Source organism: Strix uralensis, chromosome 14, assembly GCF_047716275.1.
Source record: "Strix uralensis isolate ZFMK-TIS-50842 chromosome 14, bStrUra1, whole genome shotgun sequence".
Classification (NCBI taxonomy): Eukaryota; Metazoa; Chordata; class Aves; order Strigiformes; family Strigidae; genus Strix; species Strix uralensis.
In genome coordinates, this window is record NC_133985.1 from 17,155,229 (window position 1) to 17,175,783 (window position 20,555).

The 20,555-nt window shown below is 43.7% G+C and overlaps 1 protein-coding gene across 2 annotated transcripts in view; it reads left to right on the forward strand.

Annotated features, from left to right (window-relative positions):
- The window catches only part of GLRA1 (glycine receptor alpha 1), a 38,978-nt gene that overhangs the window by 10,799 nt on the left and 7,624 nt on the right, over nt 1–20,555 (forward strand). Inside the window, exons 2-4 of one of the 2 annotated variants that reach the window (XM_074883464.1) lie at nt 5,277–5,407; nt 8,300–8,367; nt 16,950–17,173. In XM_074883464.1, the coding sequence (XP_074739565.1) occupies nt 5,277–5,407; nt 8,300–8,367; nt 16,950–17,173 (423 nt within the window). Of the gene's footprint in view, nt 1–5,276; nt 5,408–8,299; nt 8,368–16,949; nt 17,174–20,555 lie in introns of those variants that run through there. The other variant, XM_074883465.1, reaches the window with a different exon arrangement.

The window sequence follows — 20,555 nt, forward strand, 5'->3', positions numbered from 1 at the left end:
AAAAAAAAGCCTGCTTGCAGCCTCTGCCAAGCCTTCGCAGGCCAGCGTCTGGCAGCATTTTCTTCCAGATAACATGTTGATGTGCAGTCAGAAATAACAGTCTGGGTACAGCGTTTAGGGCTGTCCCTTTTCCTTTTCTCCAGGAAAATCTCTTGTCTGTCCTTCCTCCCTCTCTCTGGCTGCTGAGGACAAGATGGAGACAGGCAGCCCCAGCATCAGCAGAGGCTGAATACAGGCTGGGCTCTGCTGAGCTCCAGTCTCTGCTCAGGGGACTCTGTGCCTGAGAGGCACCGTCTCAAGGACCAGGGAGATGGTTTGGGAAGAGCAGGGGAAGAGCTACCACGGATGACACGGTGCCTTTCTGTGCCCAACCGTCTGGTGTCCTCTTTGTGACTACACATCTCAGAGCCTGCTGCAGCCAGTAAAAGTAAGCTGGTGAATTCTCCTGTGTCCCCAAGACCCCACACCGCTCTAGCCTGGCTTTGAAGGTAACAGTGGAATCAGTTACACTGGTCACCTCAGCCTGCCTCAAAGATCTGGTGGATGTTCCTCTCCCCTGGGATACCTGCTTACAGAAAACATCACATTTGAAGGACAAATGTGAGCGCCAGCTCACCTGAACGCTACTCCCAACACATCCCTGCCAAGCTTTCTGGCTTGCATTGTGTTTCAAAAATAAACAAACAAACAAACCACCCACTTCAGAAACCTTTGCTGAGCAGCACTGAACTAGGAAAAGTGATCAGGTATCTTCTATTTCCCCAGCCCACAGAGTGCCCAACCAGAGGAATGAACCCAGTGCTGTTCTCTTGAGCCATTGGTGTTGCACCAGTTTGCCTTCACAGGGACCTGAACCTTCCACACTTTGCAGAGATATATTTCCTCTGCAAACACTGGTTTTGCAACAGTTTATGTTTCTGCTGCCAGACATTATGTTTTACCGTCAGAATTAATGACTAACGATTAAATTATTTGACAGGGGAATAGAAGCCCCATGCTAATTAAATTCCTTCATCATTCCTCTTTGGAAAAAAAAAAAAAAAATCGGTAATTCTCAGTATCAGCATTCAACCAGAATAGGGCAGTTTGTGATGTTGGACTTAATTACATGGACAACTATGGGCACAGCCGAAAAAAAAAAAAAAAGCATGAAAATATTACAAAAGGGCCATACAAAGGGGGGGAGAAGGAGAAAACAGCCAACTGGGGAGCCAGGAACCAAGCAAACTGACACATCCAGACTGCAGAAGAGCCACTTTCTAAACCAAATAACTCTTTATAAGAATATATCATCTGTTTAGCTGAATCAAAATAATGCCGACAGAGCAAACAGTGCCTGTATAGGCTGGGAGAAAACAGTAATAGGTATCCTGCAAAGCCTGACTGCTCTGTTTTAAGGAACGCAACCCTGAGCAGTTGGGTGGTTCATCTCCACCAGCTTTCACTTTCACATGCCTGCTAGCGGGCTGGACCTGCCAGGGGCTTGGTGATGTCTGCTCACATGCCAGCATTAATATCACAAAAGATTATGCTGGTTCATCGACCCTTTGAAGGGATCCCTTCCATTGTTGTTGCTGTGATGATTGCCCGATGTCACTTCCTCAGCCAGATGCACTAGGGATTACACCGGCGTAAATAAGATAAGCTGCTGTCTGGCTGCTATTAAAATGCACCAAGACGCTCTCAGCTCAGACAACACTCTTGCACCAATGTCAACTACATCCTCAGTGGTTCTGTTACGTGTTTTGCCTCCTTTTGTTTATTCATAGAATAATTTTTTTTTCCTCTGAACCACACAACAACCCACCTAAATATCCATTTCTCTTCTACTGTCAATAATTTTCAAATCACTTGGCAGTTTCCCTCTCCTTGTCTCTGCTGGACCAGGAGATGAACAGTACCTATGGGACTTTCAAGGTTGCTTCTGTAAGAACTAAGGAATGAAGAAAATCCCAGAAAGCTCTCAAGGCAGCACACACAGCACTGGTCAAAACACACCTGGAAGACAATAGAAAAAGCTGATAGCTTTTTTGAGCGCTGAGATAAACTGCCATATCAAAGCTCAATTGTCACAACCAGAATGAACACCCCAGAGTTATGTTAGATGCAACCCATCCCTCCAAAGCATGGTGGGGTGGGACGGCCCCTCTGTAGCTCCCAGTGGTGTTTTCTACTATAGCTTCTGAGCTAGAGAGCAGACACATCTGCCTGATGCCCATAGAGCCTGTTGTCAGAAAAGCTTTGCTATTCCATCATCCCCTGCTTTCTTGCCTTTTCTTGTTAAATCTAGGGGCAGAAGTTTTAACAAAACATTTAGTAACCAAACAGAAACTGGAAGAAACTCAGAACTCATCATTCCTAGGTCATTCGGGTAACAACGCAGCAGTCAAACAGAGCTCCTAAAACACACACCAGGAGGCACGAGATGATGTTTGACAGTTTTAGCACATCCAAAAGGTGCTCAGAGAAACCGCTCACAGGGATGGACATGAAGCTGCAGAAAGCAGCAGGGCTGTGAGAGGGTGGCCCTCTCCCAGATGCTTGTGGGATTCATTCATCTAAATACGTACTTCCATGTAGGAACTAAGCCCATGAAATTAATTTACTTGCAACTTTGATGCAGAAAGAATCAGAAAATGGCACCCAAGGAATACCAGCAGACTCACTCATTGGAAGTGGAGCAAACATGTTCAGAACAGATTTTCACACTGAGTTTACAGGAAAGGCGAACACTGATTTCTGTGCTTTTTCACCTCATTTTTTAAAATAAATGCCAGGGGAATTGCAGTTTCTAATTATCTTTTTGCACTTAAAGCTTATTAGATTTGTATTGTCTCTTCCCTCCTGCCCCCCACTTTTCCACTTCCATATACTTCAAGTCTACAGTTAATGAGAAGAAATCACTCTATTGCACTATCTGGCATCTTGCTGCTGAAGTGGCAGGAGTCTTTGGTTACCAAGTCATTTGTTTCTTAATTGAAATCTTCTCTCGACTCATTGCCATGCAGACACTCTATTGGAATGCAATAGTTGAGCCCAGTATTGATTGTCCTCCCACTCCAAGCTTTCTTCTTCTGCGTTTGCAAATCAATTGCACCCTGTTGTTTTCCTTCTAAAAAAAAAAATAAAGAACATCACCCATTCCACAACACCATTTACCCCTGAAACACACTGGTTTGGCTTTGCCTAGTTCCTTAGAGCAGAGACGGGGACAAGACAAGAAATGTCACATGGTTAAAGTAAAACCTAAATTCACACCTTGTCAGATCACATCCAAGCATGAGTCTGCATCAGCCAGTTCAGATAAGGTCTGCTGTGGGAGTGGACTGTGAATATATGAAGGGTGAATGAAATCCTAGCTTTAGACTCACTGGAAGTGAACTGGTTATCTCCCCTCTTTACTGCAGAAATGAAACAATATTTAACAGTTAAAAATCTAGTAGAGAACCCTAATACAGTTGCAGCTTGCAAAAGAAGCCAGACTGCAGCTGTGAGTTTGCAGGATTGAAAACCAGGGCTTGGCAAGACATCACTTCTAGCCCTGGAAAAGAGAGTCAACGCAATACAGGTTACTATAGACTGATTTTGAAATTATGGCACCCAAGCCCTTTTTTGAATCGCATCCATTTCTAAAGTCCTGGAGAACTTGGTGGTTCAAAATGCTCTTGTCAAGGCCTCATCTGGATAATATTTATGTCTGAGGTCTCAGCTCAAACTTGCATTGTCTGAGCAGGTCTTTGCAGGCAGGGTCACATTAACACCATGCGTAATAACCATCTCTAAATTCTTCCTGATAGATCTTGTCAGTACTTAGCACTCCTCTTCTGAAAGACAGCAGTTTTGACTACTGCAGAGTCTCTTGAGACAAGAGATGAAGAACTTCCCAAAGTGAGGTCCTCATGCTGCAAGAGGACTCCATGGTGCCATTTGTGAGGACATACATAGCTAAATATCTTGTGCCTGCTGTAAACATGCTTTGACCTCTCAGGTGCTCTGACACAGTGGCTTCCCACTGTTCCCACAGAGCCTTTGTACTTTGAATTCAGGAGTTTTGCAAAAGGTGAAGCAATAAGCCTTACTTCCTCCTGAGCAGCTTTCTTTGACTTATTATATATTTGCATTTCAATACTGCCTGTAGGCTTTAACCAGCATCAAGCATCTGAACCTCCAGGCAGAGACAGCTCTTGCCCTAAGCACATTGCATGTCACCTATGTGGTTTGGGGTTTTCGGGGGCGGGGGGGGACACAACACTGGTTTTTTCCCCTCTAATCTAGGCAATTTTACACCTCACTTTCAGCCTGGGAACAGATCTGTGTTCAAGCAGAAGCCATATAACCATAGGGAAGGAACTGAATAATGTCTATTCCTGTCTTAAAAAATCAAACCTTCCTGCAAAGTTGAGAATGAGCACCTCATACCAGGGGCCACTTGTTTCTGTGTAGATGGCAACAACAGAGACTTCTTAAGCCCAAATCATCACCTTGCAGATCTTGCGCACTCCCACAGAGTCAAAAGGCACATTGCCAACCTTAGATTTTCATCTTCTACAGATAAATTAGTAATTTCACTCTTTCTGCCCCAGAAACCATACAGGTCCCAAAAAGATTTCATTTCCTTTCATCCTCAACCCAACATGAGTATCATTTCAGGATCACACTCCAGACACCTCCCAGTCCAGAGACTGTGTTTCTGTATCGAACTCAGACCCCTGCATTGCAGGTACCAATAACCAATGCTGGACTGACCAGCAAGCAGGAAGTAAAAATGCATCTACCTCCTGCGGTCGCAAAGGCTCTGCAGGAGTTATACAATCACATGACACTCATTTAAGCCTCAAATTCCAGATTGCTCTGATCTACCTGCCTTTTGGAAAATTAAACTGTCAGAGTACCAGATACGCTCTTTATTATTTGCCATGTAATTAAGCAGTAATTGCTGCCCAAGGCTAATCTCAGAGTATATTTTACCTGTAGAGCTCAGTGCCAGAGTTCACATTTGTAATTTAGTGGCGTGCCAAGGAGCTGTACCTAAACTCACAAAAGGATTTTCTCCACTCATCATCTCACTTCTACTTCGGTGGCAGCTGGGATGCTGTATTCAGAGATGTTTGGGCTGGGTAAACAAATTAGGAGAGACCAGCCTTATTAGAAATTCACATGGGTACCCATCCTGCCTTGCAACAGGAATGAGATGCTGATCGCTCCATGTCTGGACCCCAAACCCTCCCCAGTGTGGGATGTACACTAAAACCTCCTCTTTCCTTCTACTCACACAGCCTGGCAGCCTCCAAAGAAGCTGAAGCAGCAGCACGATCTGCCCCCAAACCCATGTCTCCTTCCGATTTCTTGGATAAGTTGATGGGGCGAACTTCGGGGTATGATGCCAGGATCAGGCCAAATTTTAAAGGTATGCAAAAACTCTACTTTGTGGTTTTGCTTCATTTTGGGACTGAAAACTGCATGCAATCCTCATGAATGCCTCCCTAACCATATATGAAATATGAACAATCTTTATGTCCATATGAAATATCTATAATGATGAGAGGTTTGACACATGGATCCCTTGCAGATGTCTGGAAAGGTATCCGACTTCCACTCAGAATGGGAACAACCTTGTAACAACTACATACAGGAAAAGCTTCAATATAAGGATCAGTGATCCTGCCAAACCAAGCAGTGACTGGCAGAAGCTGAACATCTTCCAGATCAGGAGAAACCACTTCAACTTTCCCCTTAAGTCACTGCCCACAGCACCTTCTAATAGTGGGCAATGCTCCCCCCAGCACCCGCTGAAGCCGAGAGGAGTCTCTCCCATCAGCTCCAGAGGAATTCAGCAAGATGCCAGGGGCAGCTCTGCCCCATCACTGTTCCCCATAGTAAAGGGGCTCTTAAGCTAGTGCCCAGCACAGCTCCATCACAGCTGCATTTCATACCCGATTTCCCCAGTTCATCCTATACTCACTGGCAGCCAAGCAGCATTGGACCAGGCCTTGGGAGAGGCAACAGAACCCTTATGCTTCTCGAAACACCTCTTCTAACAAGGGTGGGGGTTGGGGTTTTTTGTTTGCTTTTCCTTTTAACTGAGCTCACTTTCCCAGAGCTATTTGCCCTTGAATCACACCCAGAGATAAAGCAGTACCTGCCCCTCTCAGCCACTGTCCAGCCCTCTTTAATGCTCATTTCATTCACTTCTTTTGTTTCCTACTACCAATTCCTCCTCCCCCAAGTCACTGGCAATGCTAACAGAGGACTCCCAGGACCCATTAATCACAGTGACAGCACCTGCCATCCAGCTTCAAACAATAAGCTCTATTTGGGCTTTTAAACCCAAATACAGGTGGAAAGCTTATGTCCTAGAAATCAGCTAGGCAACAGAGCACACTGCTGTTTTTATCCAAACCAAAGAGTTAAAAAAACACCCTGTAAACCTGCCTACCACTAAATTATGCACACACACAAAAGAAATTAAACTTTAATATTTAATGAAATGTATACATTATCTTCCTGCTGAAGGCAGCTGTATTGCATTTTTATTTGAGATAATTTAATTTCAGTTTTATTTCAATGAACTACACCTTCCCCACAGGGCAGTTTTGCTGGCTTAGCCTCCCACATAAATCAGGCCTCAATTTATATGGGAGGCATAGGAGGTGTTTTACAGAGCTTGGGGTTGTAGCTCTCAAAGCATGTCATTTAAATTAACTGCAGTAACTCATAAGGGCATTTTAATGGGTTAGATCTAAATTAAAATAATACCAAAGATCCGTATCAGATTGATTTTTGGGGAGGGGAAGATTAACAAAAATAAGATTGCAGCTTTTCCATAAATGCTGTAAAGTCTGGACTTAGCTGTGGATTCAAATTCTGAGAACAAGGAATAAGCATTTGGGCTTTGGTTTAAGTTGGAGGATGAAGTCAGTAACTCGTGCAGGGACAGAACTGAACCCAACAGGTGTGGGACAAGGGACCTCTCACCCAGGCTGTACCCTTAACCCTACTGCTGGAAAACTACATTCCTTCACAGCTGCATCCCACTGCAGGGGTGGCATGTTTCAGCACTAGGCAGGGAAGTTTCTAGAGCCTCACACAAGCTAAAATACCCAAAATCCTGCAGAGTGCTCACAGATGCTCTTGGATACAGTGGGAAGAGCAGTGCATCAACGAGAGCTGGACTGCCCCAAGAAGAGAGTCTTCTTCACATGTACTGGGCCAAGCTCATCCCACACTCAGCTTCACATCAGCAAAGGATCAGGAAAAGGAGGGCCAGAATCCTCCATGCGTGTCAGAGTCATGAGCTCATGCAGTCATCCAGGAGGTCAATTCAGTATATGTGGGCAAGCCACTGGTTTGCCAGCCACAAGGTATGGCTCTGGTTCCAAAATGTTCTTCAGCTTTGTGCTGAACTGCAGCTCCTGGCATCTCCCTCAGTGCAAATGCAACATTTCCACCTCAGATTTGCCAGGCAATGTTGCAATTCACTTCCAGTCATACTGATACCTTAGGGCACCAGTACCACATGAAGAGACCGACCCCTGTGCCCTCTAACCACAATCTTTTAAGCCCTTAATCCTCACTACTCTCCTCTGATGACCCCTTAACTTCTCTAATATGAGCAGGCTAAGCAAAGCTTCATTCTGAAAACAAATAAAGCCCAGGAGAGCCACGGCCCAAAGTCTGGGAGCACCATCTCCCGAAACAGAACAGCCGGAGAATTTCTGCTGGCAGACCCCTAAAGTCTCCTATCTGGCTGTGAGCCTCAGCAGACATCACCATTATCACATGGGTACTTGCTCCTTTACCCACCCTGATCCCTACAGCACACTCTGCTGCACTCCATAGGGAACATGGTCCTAGTTCAGAAACATCTAGATGCTTTAAATGAGTATTTTAAAAGTATAGAGCTTTAAACAAGAGGGCCTGGCAATAGTCTCTTAGCTCTTTTCTGGGATACATTCCTATCATGTTCAAGGTGAGCTTGCCACCCATACAGCAGTGCTGAGATATCTAGAAAGCTGTCCTGCCTGGCTGTAATCCATTCCTTTTCATCAAAACAGCTCACAGAAGAGATATATAAACACTCCCTCAAACAGGGGAACAGAGGCAAAACAAGAGCTTTGTCTGATGTTAAACAGGCATCAGAACCAAGACTAAACTAAGCCAGGTCATCCAGACCTTTTTCCCCCCATACTCACCCCTCAGTCACCCTGTTCCCACAATAGGTTTTAACACTACAGAGTGGAAATACTTTGTCTTATAACCACACAGTGAACTGCTGTTCCAATCTGTATTTGTCATGCAGGCCCACCAGTGAATGTCAGCTGCAACATTTTCATCAACAGCTTTGGTTCGATTGCAGAAACAACTATGGTAAGTAAAAATCACAGCACAGCTGCTCAGCTACTGGCTCAGCCTCATTGCGCTCCCAGCAATGCATCACCCTCGTCTTTAGTATGACCAGAGGAAAATACTGTCTCCATGTTCCCAAGTTTACATAACATTTCAGTAAATTAATGGTCAACACCCAAGACTCACACCGCATGCAGTGTGATCACACAGTCTCTATCTGTATCTCTATGAAAGCACTATACAGGCAAAGTGTAAGGGTCAGAAAAGGAAACAAAGTCTTTTCTGAAGACTTGCCTAAGGCTCCAAGCTCAGAGACAATTGCAAATACTTTGTGTTTAAGTGCATATAAATCCAGAAGTTTGAATCAACACTAAGTGAAGGGAAATCAGCTGAACTCAAATTCAGTCTGCACCAGATTTCAGATTCCCAAAGATAAGAGAATCACCAGGTGATTATTTTCTTGGAGACATATTTCTGTTGAACAATGATTTTTAATAAAATGTTCTAAAGCTCCCTTCAGACAAACTTAGTGAACCTGGCTAAAGGCTGTATCTAATTGGCAAGACACTAGGAACAGCGGATCACTAGAACAGGAGATAATTGCTCCATCTGAAAACTATTAAAGATTGGTTGTGACATAATCAGTGAACAGCAAAGGAAAACTCTGGAGGTACAGTGCCTTACCTCTGTGCTAATTAAAGATAATCCAGAAAGATGGTGTTTAATTACTCTTTGGTAATTCTTTTTCTAGAAAGATTTTGAATTAAGAATGCAAAACTCCAGCTTCAGGCGTTTTGTGCGTTCAGGCAGGATGTTATAGGCTTTACATATAGATCACACTCCTTGACTTGTTCAAGTTACTTGTCAGGCACACCGCTGTCAGAGGAGACAAACAGCTGTATACCTGGGATTATAAATCTCTTCTGACATTATACCATTCTTCTGGAAATGTTTGGGGTTGGAGGCAGTTCAGTTCCAGTAGTAGAAAAAAAAAAAAAAAGCTGTTACTCTGTCCAAGCACAAAGAAAAACATTTCATAGTAAGACTGCAGAATTTGTCAGAGTTCATAGGCGAGAAGTGTATTCATAGATTCATCTGTATATAAAGCAAAAGAGAAAGAACTAGAACCAAAATACACATCTGTTCCTAATGTGTTATTTTATTGGATACCTCCTTTGGTGTTACAGGCAATAAATACTCTGTTCCTACACAATCTAGCAGAGACAATCCAGAGTTCAAGGGAGAGGGGCAGGCCCACAAGGGATCCCTGTGCAATGTACAGAGCACATTACAACGACATGTTTTTCAATATATCTGTCCTACATTGTGAGATGCATTGGAGCAGTTGTACAAAGACACCACAGGATCCTGTAAGCAGGATGCTCCATAAAATTAGCATAGACTAGTATGAGAGAGAGAGATGCAGTTCACCTCCAAGATATGCTGCAGGGACTTGCTATCCTCTCCAGATGCCACTCATTTCATACTCGATCTTCCATAGAAAGAATTCCCATGGGAACCCAAGAACATCCTCTGGGCACATTCCTTTGTCTAGAAATACCCAAGTCAGCTCTGACAAGCTAGTCCAGATGTCAGGCTGACACAGCATTGCACACAACCTAATATAATGCACCTCTTTGGGGACAGCAATTCTGCTTGTAAACACTGACAAGAACACAAGCAACACAGGTACCGAAACAGCTGAAAATGAGAGCTCAGCAAGTTAGAGCAGCCTCTGAGATTTTCTAACCTGGGATTTACTCTGCAGAGAAGCCAGTCTCTCCCCACTGTTTGATGATGCAGCAGGTCAAATAGGCAGTTTCTAGGAAGGGCAGAAGGTCCTATCATGAAAGAATTTTGAAACTGGCCTGACTACTTTGAATTCAGACAAGTGATCAAATAGTTGGGGTGGGGGGAAAGCTTTCAGGGGGGAGAGAGGTAATTCAACGTTTTGCCATAAGGAAAGCAGTAGTCTATCATTGACCCCTGGAACTGATGATGGTAACACTCCCCCAGCTGCTTCACTGGCCAATAAAGAACGAACAATATTATGGTTTAAACCTCAATCATTAGGCAACCTAGGCCAGGTTCAGGTTTTGAGTACTACATCATCTTACATTTAGTTACTATTGTACTACTACCTGAAGTAAAAGTCACAGCTCTTTATGGATACCACACATGCAATTAAAGGCGGCTTTGGAATATCTCCATAGTGGGGCTGTTAGCTCCTACAAAAAATGCCACCACTACCATATACATTCACAGTGCCTGAATCTCACAAATTAGCATAAACCTTGAGGTCACCATGCAGAGGATTAGAGAAATTGAAGGTGAATGCTCACTTACAGCTTGAGCCATCATGGAAGGTAGAGGAAGAGGAGAAAATACAGGAAAATAGAACAAACAGTCATTTAATGCAGCCACTTGGGTCTACAAACCTCAGAAGGGAGGATAATGAGTTGGGGCCAATAGAAGGCACAGACTTCCCAGAGCAGGAAGAAAGCCAATATCTGCCCCACAAAGATTCAAAATGAACAAGGCAAGAACCGGAGTCCTAAAACTGCTGCAAGGATAGAAGGAATTTAAAAAGAAAAAAAAAAAAAAAAAAAACAAAACACCAAACAACAAAGTCATCCACCAAACTGAATTCCCCAAAGCAGAACTGACTTAGAGTAAAGGAAGTAAGCTTTAAGCATCCTGCAGAACTGGAGACCCAACATAAAAGCCTCTAGTGCTGCACATAATTGATTGGACATTGCAGCTCATAGCTTATATCCATCAGCCTCACTTGCAATCAGCTCTAAGGACAAGGGAACCAGCGACTGGGAACACATCCCTGTGAACCCAACAAGTGCTTCAAGGGGAAAGATATTACCAAGTACAACAGCCAGAGAAGCATAGGCAGCCTCCTTCTGTCCCAAAGCATTACTGCAATAGTGCATCCAACAGCAAGGGACTGTGAGGACAAATGCAAGATCCATCCACTCTATCCACTTATTTTTATTAAAAACAACCAAACCACCCCAGCCCCCAACCACAAACTGTTAAATCCCTGTTTGATCTTCAAAAGCATAAACACCTTCCTCCCAGCCATACCAGAGTAAGAAACCTATAGCAAAGCTACAAATTCTTCATTCAAAACAAAACAGAAGTCAAGCACTTAAGGAACAGGGTCTTGTTTTTAAGTGAATGAACTGCACCAGCTTCAGCTTTTCTTTGTAGCACAAGACAATTGGCAGGATTATCTGAGCATTTCATCTAGCAGATTTCCTGCTATAACAGCAAACTTGGAATTAAATTATGCCCTTGATCTCTCTTCCAATGGAAGCTGCAGTTTTACAGCTCTTTCACTGGCTTAGGCAGTTGGGAGCATTTTGTATACAGTGAAGGCACATGAAGAAGGAGGAATATTTTTTTATATCATCACCTAGAGTTGCTAGGAGCTGGAGTCAATGCTCAAGATAACCCCCCTCACAGTCTCATGTTTTAAAAAGGACCCACACACAACAAATAAGAGAGTATAAAAGAAAGAAAACCCACAAAACAGCCAGCACAGGGTCCCCTAGAGAGGGTGTATATATGCAAATTTGTTTTTGTTGCTTTCATGACATAGCTATCCCATCTGAAAAGAGCAAACCAGATGTGACCTTCCAGCCAGCTGCAACACAGCCACAATTGGTCTCCCAGCATGTTCTCAAGACAGGGGAAGCTGGAGGCTCTAACTGTCCAAATGTTAAATACTTGTTCAGAGACATCTATATATGAGATTTCCAATGAGACAACAAACCATCCTGCAAAACAGACTAAGCGATTCACTCCAGCCTCACAAGCCACAGTGCAGTAGATAGCAAATATGACTGATTAAGTATATGGATCTCACATTTAACATTGGGTTCACTCACCCCAAGATCAGTGAAAGATATAAGTATCAGTACACAAAGCCTGTAGCAAAGGCTAGGCTTTGAGCTCAGTTTTCTCCAGTCAGTCATTCTTAAAGCCAACCATCAGTCCCACAGAGATGATAAGCATGTAACAAGTCACACAACACAAAATGAAAAGGTTTTCACACCATCTCACAGTCTGCTGCAGTTTCAATGTTAGACCCACAGTGTTTTAGCTATCTATGTGGGTGGAATTTGTCTTTGCACTGAATGGAGAAGGGAAGGAATAAAAAAAAACCATGAAATGGGACTATGCAGCTCAAACACAAGGACACAAAAATAAGAACCAAAACTCAAGCTGAACAACAAGACCTTGCTACTAAGCTCTTAAGTTTAAAATTCAGGATACTGGGTACAGTCCACCCCTTAGCAGCTCCATCCTTGGCCTAGAGAGATATATTTTCCCCTCCTTTTGTGGGGAGACCAGAAAAACTTTGCCTTAGGTTCCAGCACAAAACCCCCACAGCTATTAAACACTAGGGTACCACTCCCATCCCTCACCACATGCCTACCTTCCTCAAGCAACAGACCTCCTCCTCCTCAGCAGCACCTCCCACTCAGCTACTATTCACAGCACCTCCTCCCCTTGGCCCAGCTGTGGCTTTCACACTAGTCTTCAAATTGGCCAATTGGCTACAGCTGTGGCAAGGTAATGAGGTCCCTTATTAACCCTTCCAAGGTCAACTCCAGATGCTTTTTTTTTTTTTTTTTTTTGCAATTTGTCAGTTGTAGTGCTCCTTTGTAGGGCAAGTAGCCTTAAAAGTGTTTGTCCATTCCCTTTCTAGAGAATTAACCCAATGCTATTAAAGCCCCTTGTTCTCTGCTGTCCAGGCATGCTAACAGAATCCCCTTCTGAGGGAGTTCTACTCTCTTTGTTCCATCAGCAAAATGTAAACGTATCAAAGTGAAATCTCTCACTAAAACTGTTCAGTGTAGAGGCTAGTCTGACAGAACCCCTGAATCAGGGGCTGAAACCTACTGACTTTCTTGACAGACTCCATCCCTTATTCACAGCACTACCTCCAGCCCGTCACTGCTTTCATCAGCTCGCTCATCATCAGATGCCAAGACTGGTATCTTGGGAAGGAAAGGTCTCAAATGATCTTCCATTTCCTTGGCTCCTTGCGAGGTCACTAAGCAGAATTTCATTTCAGCATTATCAAATTGAACTACTTTGATCACTTCAGTTATTTTCTTCCTGCCCTGTGTCATTTCACCCTTGGGAGTAAAATGCCTTTGTGCCAAATTACGAAGCCCCCGAATGCCTTCATGACATGGAGTTGCTGCTCTCCTTTCCCAAGCCAGCCAGGGGAGGAAGCTGCACAAGATAATCAATGCCTGGATGTGATTGGCACACAAATGAGGAACTCAAGTGATAAGAAGGATATGGAAAAAGAGATTTGTTTTGCTGCCCCAGTAAAACATTTTTTTTTTGCTTGAAAGTTCATATCAGAAATTGGTCTGTTCTGTCCATCACTTAGGAATAACTGTAGACTTCTTCGTGATGCTAATTAAGATCTCATACAACAGCATCCAGGAGAAACACTGTATATCTCCAGGTAGCCAGCGAAGGAATGTTGTTTGGTTCATCACCCCTCAGCTTGATTGCAATGCCTAAGCACAAAGCTTTCAACACACAGGATCCTGTAACCCTTATCTTAGCCTATGTGACGGCCACAGACATACCCCATTTGCTCTCCAAGCATTCTGCTGGCTCCTCAGGCAGTGCCATCTCCAGTTTGCAGTCACAGTGCTTGTTTTTACATTTATGTTCAAATAAGCCTGGCCACAAGAAATCTAAAAGGCTGCTTAGCACCTTCAATACTGCAGTGCAAAACAGCTGTCTGTCATAAGGGAAAAGGCATCTGGGAGGAAAGAACCATTCTCAGTGGCCAGGCCAGGACTGTGGAATAAAACCCTTGAGAAGGAAGATCTTCATAAACACACACGCAGATAGGTGAAATACTAATGCCGTAAAATGGCAAAGCCAGAGAATTGCATTCAGTGCATGTATTATATTTCTTTGTCCTTGCCTTTTTTATATCACAACATAAATGCTCAGTTGTCTACATTCCAAAACAAAAAATATCCACTGCAAACACTTGTCTCCAAAGGAGGAGCACAAAGAGTAACACACACCAGGGTTACTCACTACACTGATGAACATCCCCGGGATGGAGGTAGTGCAGCCTCTCACACCACATGTCCACGCCATGCCCCTGGAGTGTCCCCACGTAGGACAGGAGTACAGGACACTTGGTCTCTGGAGATGACTTAGGAGGGGCTTTCTCACAGCCATGTGCTGTGAGAAGTTAATTTCATCTGGCCCACAAACATCTGATTAAGATCCATCATCATGGTGACTATGGTAATCATTCTGTCTAGGGCCTCTTATGCCTCCGTGGTGGCAATGTAAACCACACTACACTTCTCTTCTCACCCTTTCCTTTCAGCAAATTTTGAAGCTGAAGCAGTGAATTTACTCCAGCAACAGAGCTTATCCACAGCAACACAGGCTGTTATAGGGAGATTGACTCCATTCACCCCCCACTTCCAACACTCCGTCAAGCTGAGAACACTTCTGGGCAGCTACCACTGAAGTTTCTTCCAAACATGAGTTTAATTTGTGTTATACATGACATAAGCCCCCAACTGGAGCTGACCTGCTAACATCCAGCTTATTTGTAGCTGAATAAGCAAAACAACCTTTTGCTTTCTACCTATTAGGTCAGTGACATTGATTTCCCCTGACTGCCACGGCTGCAGATCTTTATACACAGAAAAGGGAGAACTGAAAGTGTACAAGTTGTTCGGGGAGCTGCTGCGTGCCATGGGAAGTGGCGATACAGGGTTGCTTTCCTCTTTAGGTTTGCATGATTGTCTAGTCCTGCGCTAAGACCCTGGTTCCTAGCTGTCCACAGCTATTCACATTTTCTCAAGACACATTATGCAGGGTGGACAGAGATGAATAATTAAGTCAGCAGGACCGACTAGGACTTGTGAAGGTGACATTCGGAATATCAGCAGAAGGAGGGAGTGCTGCAACTCTTTTTCATGTTCAGAAGTCTGCTCCTTTTAGCATCAAGTCCTTGGTCCATTTGCTGTTGTCACAATCATTAATGTCATTAGCAGCTTCTGTGCTCTGAGGATGTGGATGGCATTAAGTGGCTTGAAACAGATTCTAGACCATGGGCTTAGCTATGAACTGCCCCCCCCCCAGAAAACACAAAGCACCCAAGACACAAGCCAAACCCTCCAGTGTGACTAGACTCCACAAAAGTCATGTCCTTCTGGACAAGAGGCTGTAGGTTCATAATCAAGCAAGCACTTGAGGCAGCAACATCAGAAGGACTCTCCTCCACATGCACCCTTCAACTCCAGAGCTTTGTGTTCTCCAAATGGAAAGAACAGACCTGATAACAGTCAGGGAGATCCCCTCAGAGGTGCCAAATAGTCTCACTGAAAGATTCTAGTGCCTGCAGCAGGTATTAGATATCAGCAAGCACATCAGACACCCTCCATTAATTGTCTCTTCATAAAAGTCTTCAAAGTACATTAGTATTAGAAAGGCACCAAAGAAACCCTTAATCATGATAGCAACTATTAGTTTGGGCCACGGCAGTGAAATTGGTTTATTATATTCTGCTCTTCAGACACAGTCTGCCTCTATACTTAGAAAATGTCAATTAATTTATGGACATGGAGCTTTTATCCCTCTCCTGATAGCTGGCATGTCCTCTCTCCATTTCAATTTGTTGGCTCACTTTCTTACGTGAAAGTCAGCAGAAAAGGGGCATACAGATCACCCTGGGAAGCTATTGGTCAGACAGGGGGAACAGAAACTGCCTTTAATTGTCTAGGAGAGTGTCTGAGCTTGACCTCAGGAGCCAGCCTTGGCCTGGGGAACTCAGAGGAGCTCTAAGACACACGGTTATGAGGCAGATAGCATTTTGCATAGTGCTTGGGAACTAGCTTCCATTAAAGATGACTATCCTATAAAATCTGTAGCATTTATGGCATTTTGACATTAGAGAGGGGAACCCAGAACACTCACTTAGGATTAGGAGAGTAGACTTCATGCACATCCCTCTCATGTTCACATACTCTCACCAAGTGCAGCTGCTCCCATCAGTTCATCTGAGTTACCCTTATATTAGTGGACACACAGGGAATATCCCTTCCATGGGCTGCTTGTATCACTGTGCCTTTTCTTTTGAAAAGTCTGGAGGAATCATAGTCACAATACGGGATGATTCAACACTGAAAGGAAGTTACATTTGGTCTCCTTTCCCCCTTAATCCTCTGCAACAGTCGTCTTGCTGACACCAGCCCTTACAGCCTCCACAACTGAACATCACTTCTCCAGCCCCAGGGTTCAGACTTGAGGTCTTGACACTTCACACACAGCTGACAACTGCTATGACGGAGAGATGCAAGGATAGGCAGCTGCTCATGCTATGAGATAGCTGCAAGCTACAAAGCTAAAAATTAACAACAGCTCCTTGAGAAATAAAGCAAAAAAAGGCTTGTCATGGCTTGGGAATAGGCCTAGACATGGTTTGGTTTTGAGAATTATTTTAGTACATGCTCCCTGGTTTTCAGCACTTTGAGCCTGCTTTGAGCACCAACTGTGTTTCTCTTCTCCCTGCTTACACTGTTCAGGATTACAGGGTGAACATCTTCCTGCGACAGCAATGGAATGACCCACGGCTGGCGTACAATGAATACCCTGATGACTCCCTGGACCTGGACCCCTCTATGCTGGACTCCATCTGGAAGCCTGACTTGTTCTTCGCAAATGAGAAAGGGGCCCATTTCCATGAGATTACCACAGACAACAAGCTTCTGAGGATCTCCAGAAATGGCAACGTCCTCTACAGCATCAGGTGAGGTGACTCAATGGGAAGAGCTCCACCAAGGTAGGGGAGGGCAAAGCCAAATTCCCACTGTTCAAGCCTAAAATGAGAAAGTGAAGACTTGAGAATGCTGTTAGATGACAGAAATTGAGGGGTTTTTAAAGTAGGAGATCATACAATTAGCAGTGTCATGGCAATGTGGTGGGAAGGGACCTCTGGAGGTCTCCCATGCAACCTCATCCTGACGATTGACAACCGATCAGATCAGCTGTGGCTTTGTCTGGCCAAATTGAAATACCCCACAGATGGAGATCCCATGACTTCTGTGGGCAGCCTGTGCCAGTGTTTCATCCTCCTTCTGGGGCAGAGTCCTTCGCACAAAAATCACTGAAAAGTGAAACACACCCTTATTTCCCTAGCCAATATTGTTTCAATGTTTTCTGAGTTAAATACAGCTACACAAGCTAAAAGAAAGAAACAGGTCAGTAACCAGTTCCCTCATCTAGACCTTTATACCCAGCATTAACCTTTGCTTAAGAGCAGTGAGGTATACAGTTCCCTGTTTGCACATGTGAACACATCCTTGTGGGAGCAGAGTAATGTGCTGTAAGTGAAGAGGTCTTTCTCCAGCCACCTCAAGAAGAAGAGGTTGGCAAAACTGTGGAATCTTTCTGAAAAAGTGCCACCAGCTACCTGAGCTTCAAGTCCTAATTTCGCATTAGTAGCTTCCCTTTAAAAGAAAGCATGAGAAACACCATTATTTTTCTTCATGGTTAAGTAAGAAGATGCCCATCCAAAAGGACGAGGCAGCCTGACAGTACTCCATCACACACCAGTGAAGAGCTTGAGATAGAGACAATTTTTCCTGTGCCTCATCCATCCTGCCAGAAGTCAGGATCTTGGAGAAGGATGGCACTCTTGAAAGGCGTGGAGATTGCATACCATGAGCTGGACTGCCTCTGGGGCACCAGAGACCACTGCATAGCTGCCATACTCTCTCTTAGGCAGCTTTGTCTTCAAGACCTGCTAAGACAAAGCTATGCCTAAGATATTTACTTTCAGAAACAGTTTAATTTGGAGAAGGGAGAGAAAAAACTGGAGTGAAAAGGAGACTGGGAAATGCCTCCTTACATCAGTAGTTGAATCCATGTTGGAGCAGAAGGATGTCAGTACTTCAGCCAGATGGTCGCCACTTGCTGCTGCTTACAACAGGTAGAAAAGTAACAACCAGGAATGTGTTAGCCAAGGCATATCGAGACAGAGAGTTGGTCTGGGAAGGAATCTAGCTCATCTCTACCTTTCTCAGTCTGAGACTTCTGCTTCTCACTAATAGATTCCTTAACATCCCTAGTGTAAAATTACTTGAGATATACTAGCACAAGCCTAAAACCAGCCCATGAAAACTATGTTTTGAAAGCTGCAGCATTTCCTGACAAAAAATTAGGGAAACTGCTAAGTATTGGTCCATGGCTTTTCTCACCATAACTCTTCCCATTTATCCCTTTATCACTAGATCCAAGAATCCATCAGTGAAGCTGAACTAATTGTATGAATTTCCCACAGGAAATCAATCCAATTCCCCACCTTCACTTTCCTTCCAACCCCATCCACTCTTTATTTTAAACCAATGAAATTAAGACCAAACTTCATGAGCTTAAAGCAGGAAAGTTTAACTCTATCTTGAAGACTTTTTCACCTCATGTATAATGTAAATTTGCCTAATGTATGCACACCTCATCTCACACTGCCGCTCCCAATGGCAGCTAAGGGAGAAGAAAAAAGCAGCGTGGAGCTGTAAAATGGAAAGTAAACAGCTTAATGCTGCAAGGTAGACAGCCTCCATCAAACATCAAGGTGGTTCCAGCCCAAAGACCAGCTCCCTGATGGCCAAAACAGTAAGAGAATTGCCAGGCATGTGGCTGAATGAAGAAACCTCACATTCTCAATTTCTAAAAACAGACACGTAGTAAAACTGCCACCAGCAACTTGGCAGTGAGCATGGCACATAGTCCTGTTCCAGGTGGGTTTGCAGGAGCTCAGAGGGGGAATACTGGGTCACCCCAGCCCTGGGGTTGCTCTGCAAAACAGAGCAACAACTCAGCAGAGGAAATGGAGCGATGTGGCTGACCTGATCACCATTTTCAAGGCAAAAACTTGAAAACACTTCAGTTCTTGTTTTACAAAAAAGAAATTTCCTATCTTGCTCATCTCCAAATGAAAATATAGATTTCTTTTTAAGTACATTTTCCTGTGAAAATTAAAAAGAGACATTCATGATGGAAGAACACAATGTAAATGCAAAGAGTTTCCAAAAGGAAAAATAGTCTTTTCCTTTTAAAAGCAGTTTCCGTCTGAAGTGCTCTGCCATTTCCTCACTGGCTCTTTGCTATTACTATTTGCAATAGAAAAATTCTAGTCAAGGCACTTACAAGAAGGTGGGCTTGTCCCATGGACCCAAGAGTCAGCATGCTCAGCACTGGGTTCACCCAAAATCACCCTTGAGGCTTTCACTCTGACCCCTTCTCAGCACACAGTTGTCCAGCATGTGCTCAGCATCTCATGACCTAGTCATAGCCACAGTCACCCTTGTTTTAAATCTGGCAGATATTTACAGTAAATTCTTCTCAAGGGGCTTGTCTGAAGATGTAATTGAAGGCTTATCTCTCTGATTGATCAGAAATGGAGTTCCCTGCCAGCGATGCGATGAGAAAAACAAAGTGGGCAAAGGCCAGTGATGACTCTCTTCTAGTGAGGTGTTTGTTTAAATACAGAAAATGTAGTTGCTTTCATAAAGAGGAAACTCGAATTGGATTGATTCTTTTTACTGTCACATCTTCTGTCCCAGCATGCCTCTAAACTCAAGCAGACTATTTCTTCCAACATAAGGATTTAAGTTAAAGTATTGTTCCTTCCTGTTAAGTTTCTTGTAGGTCTGCTGATAGAAAAATTCAATTCCTGTCCCCCAGGAAATGCCACTATTTCTACATCAAGGCAAAAAGCTGAAAAATCTGAACACTTTAGGGAACAGCATTTTCAACATTATCAAACCAAATTACACAAGTCTAGCTATCTGAATCATATCATTTAATATCAGCTTGTTGAACCAAACAAACATTTTGAGTATAGATCATGGTATAAGGCAGCACAGCAATGTAACAGAGAAAATTCAGCCTGCACCTAGTGGAAAATGGAGCTTGTGAGACAAAAGTAGAGATCTCAAGAGGCACAGCAGGAATTCAGGAAGATACAGAGGTCCATACTGATTTACCGCAGGGCATTTTCCCTGCAGAAAATCCCACCAAAGTCTCTCTTTTCCCCCACAGCAAAGTGTAATCTTGATCAAACTTCATTTGTTTTTTTCTGACACAGAAATTTTCTGTTTAAAGATTTACAAACAGTCCCAGTCTCTAGA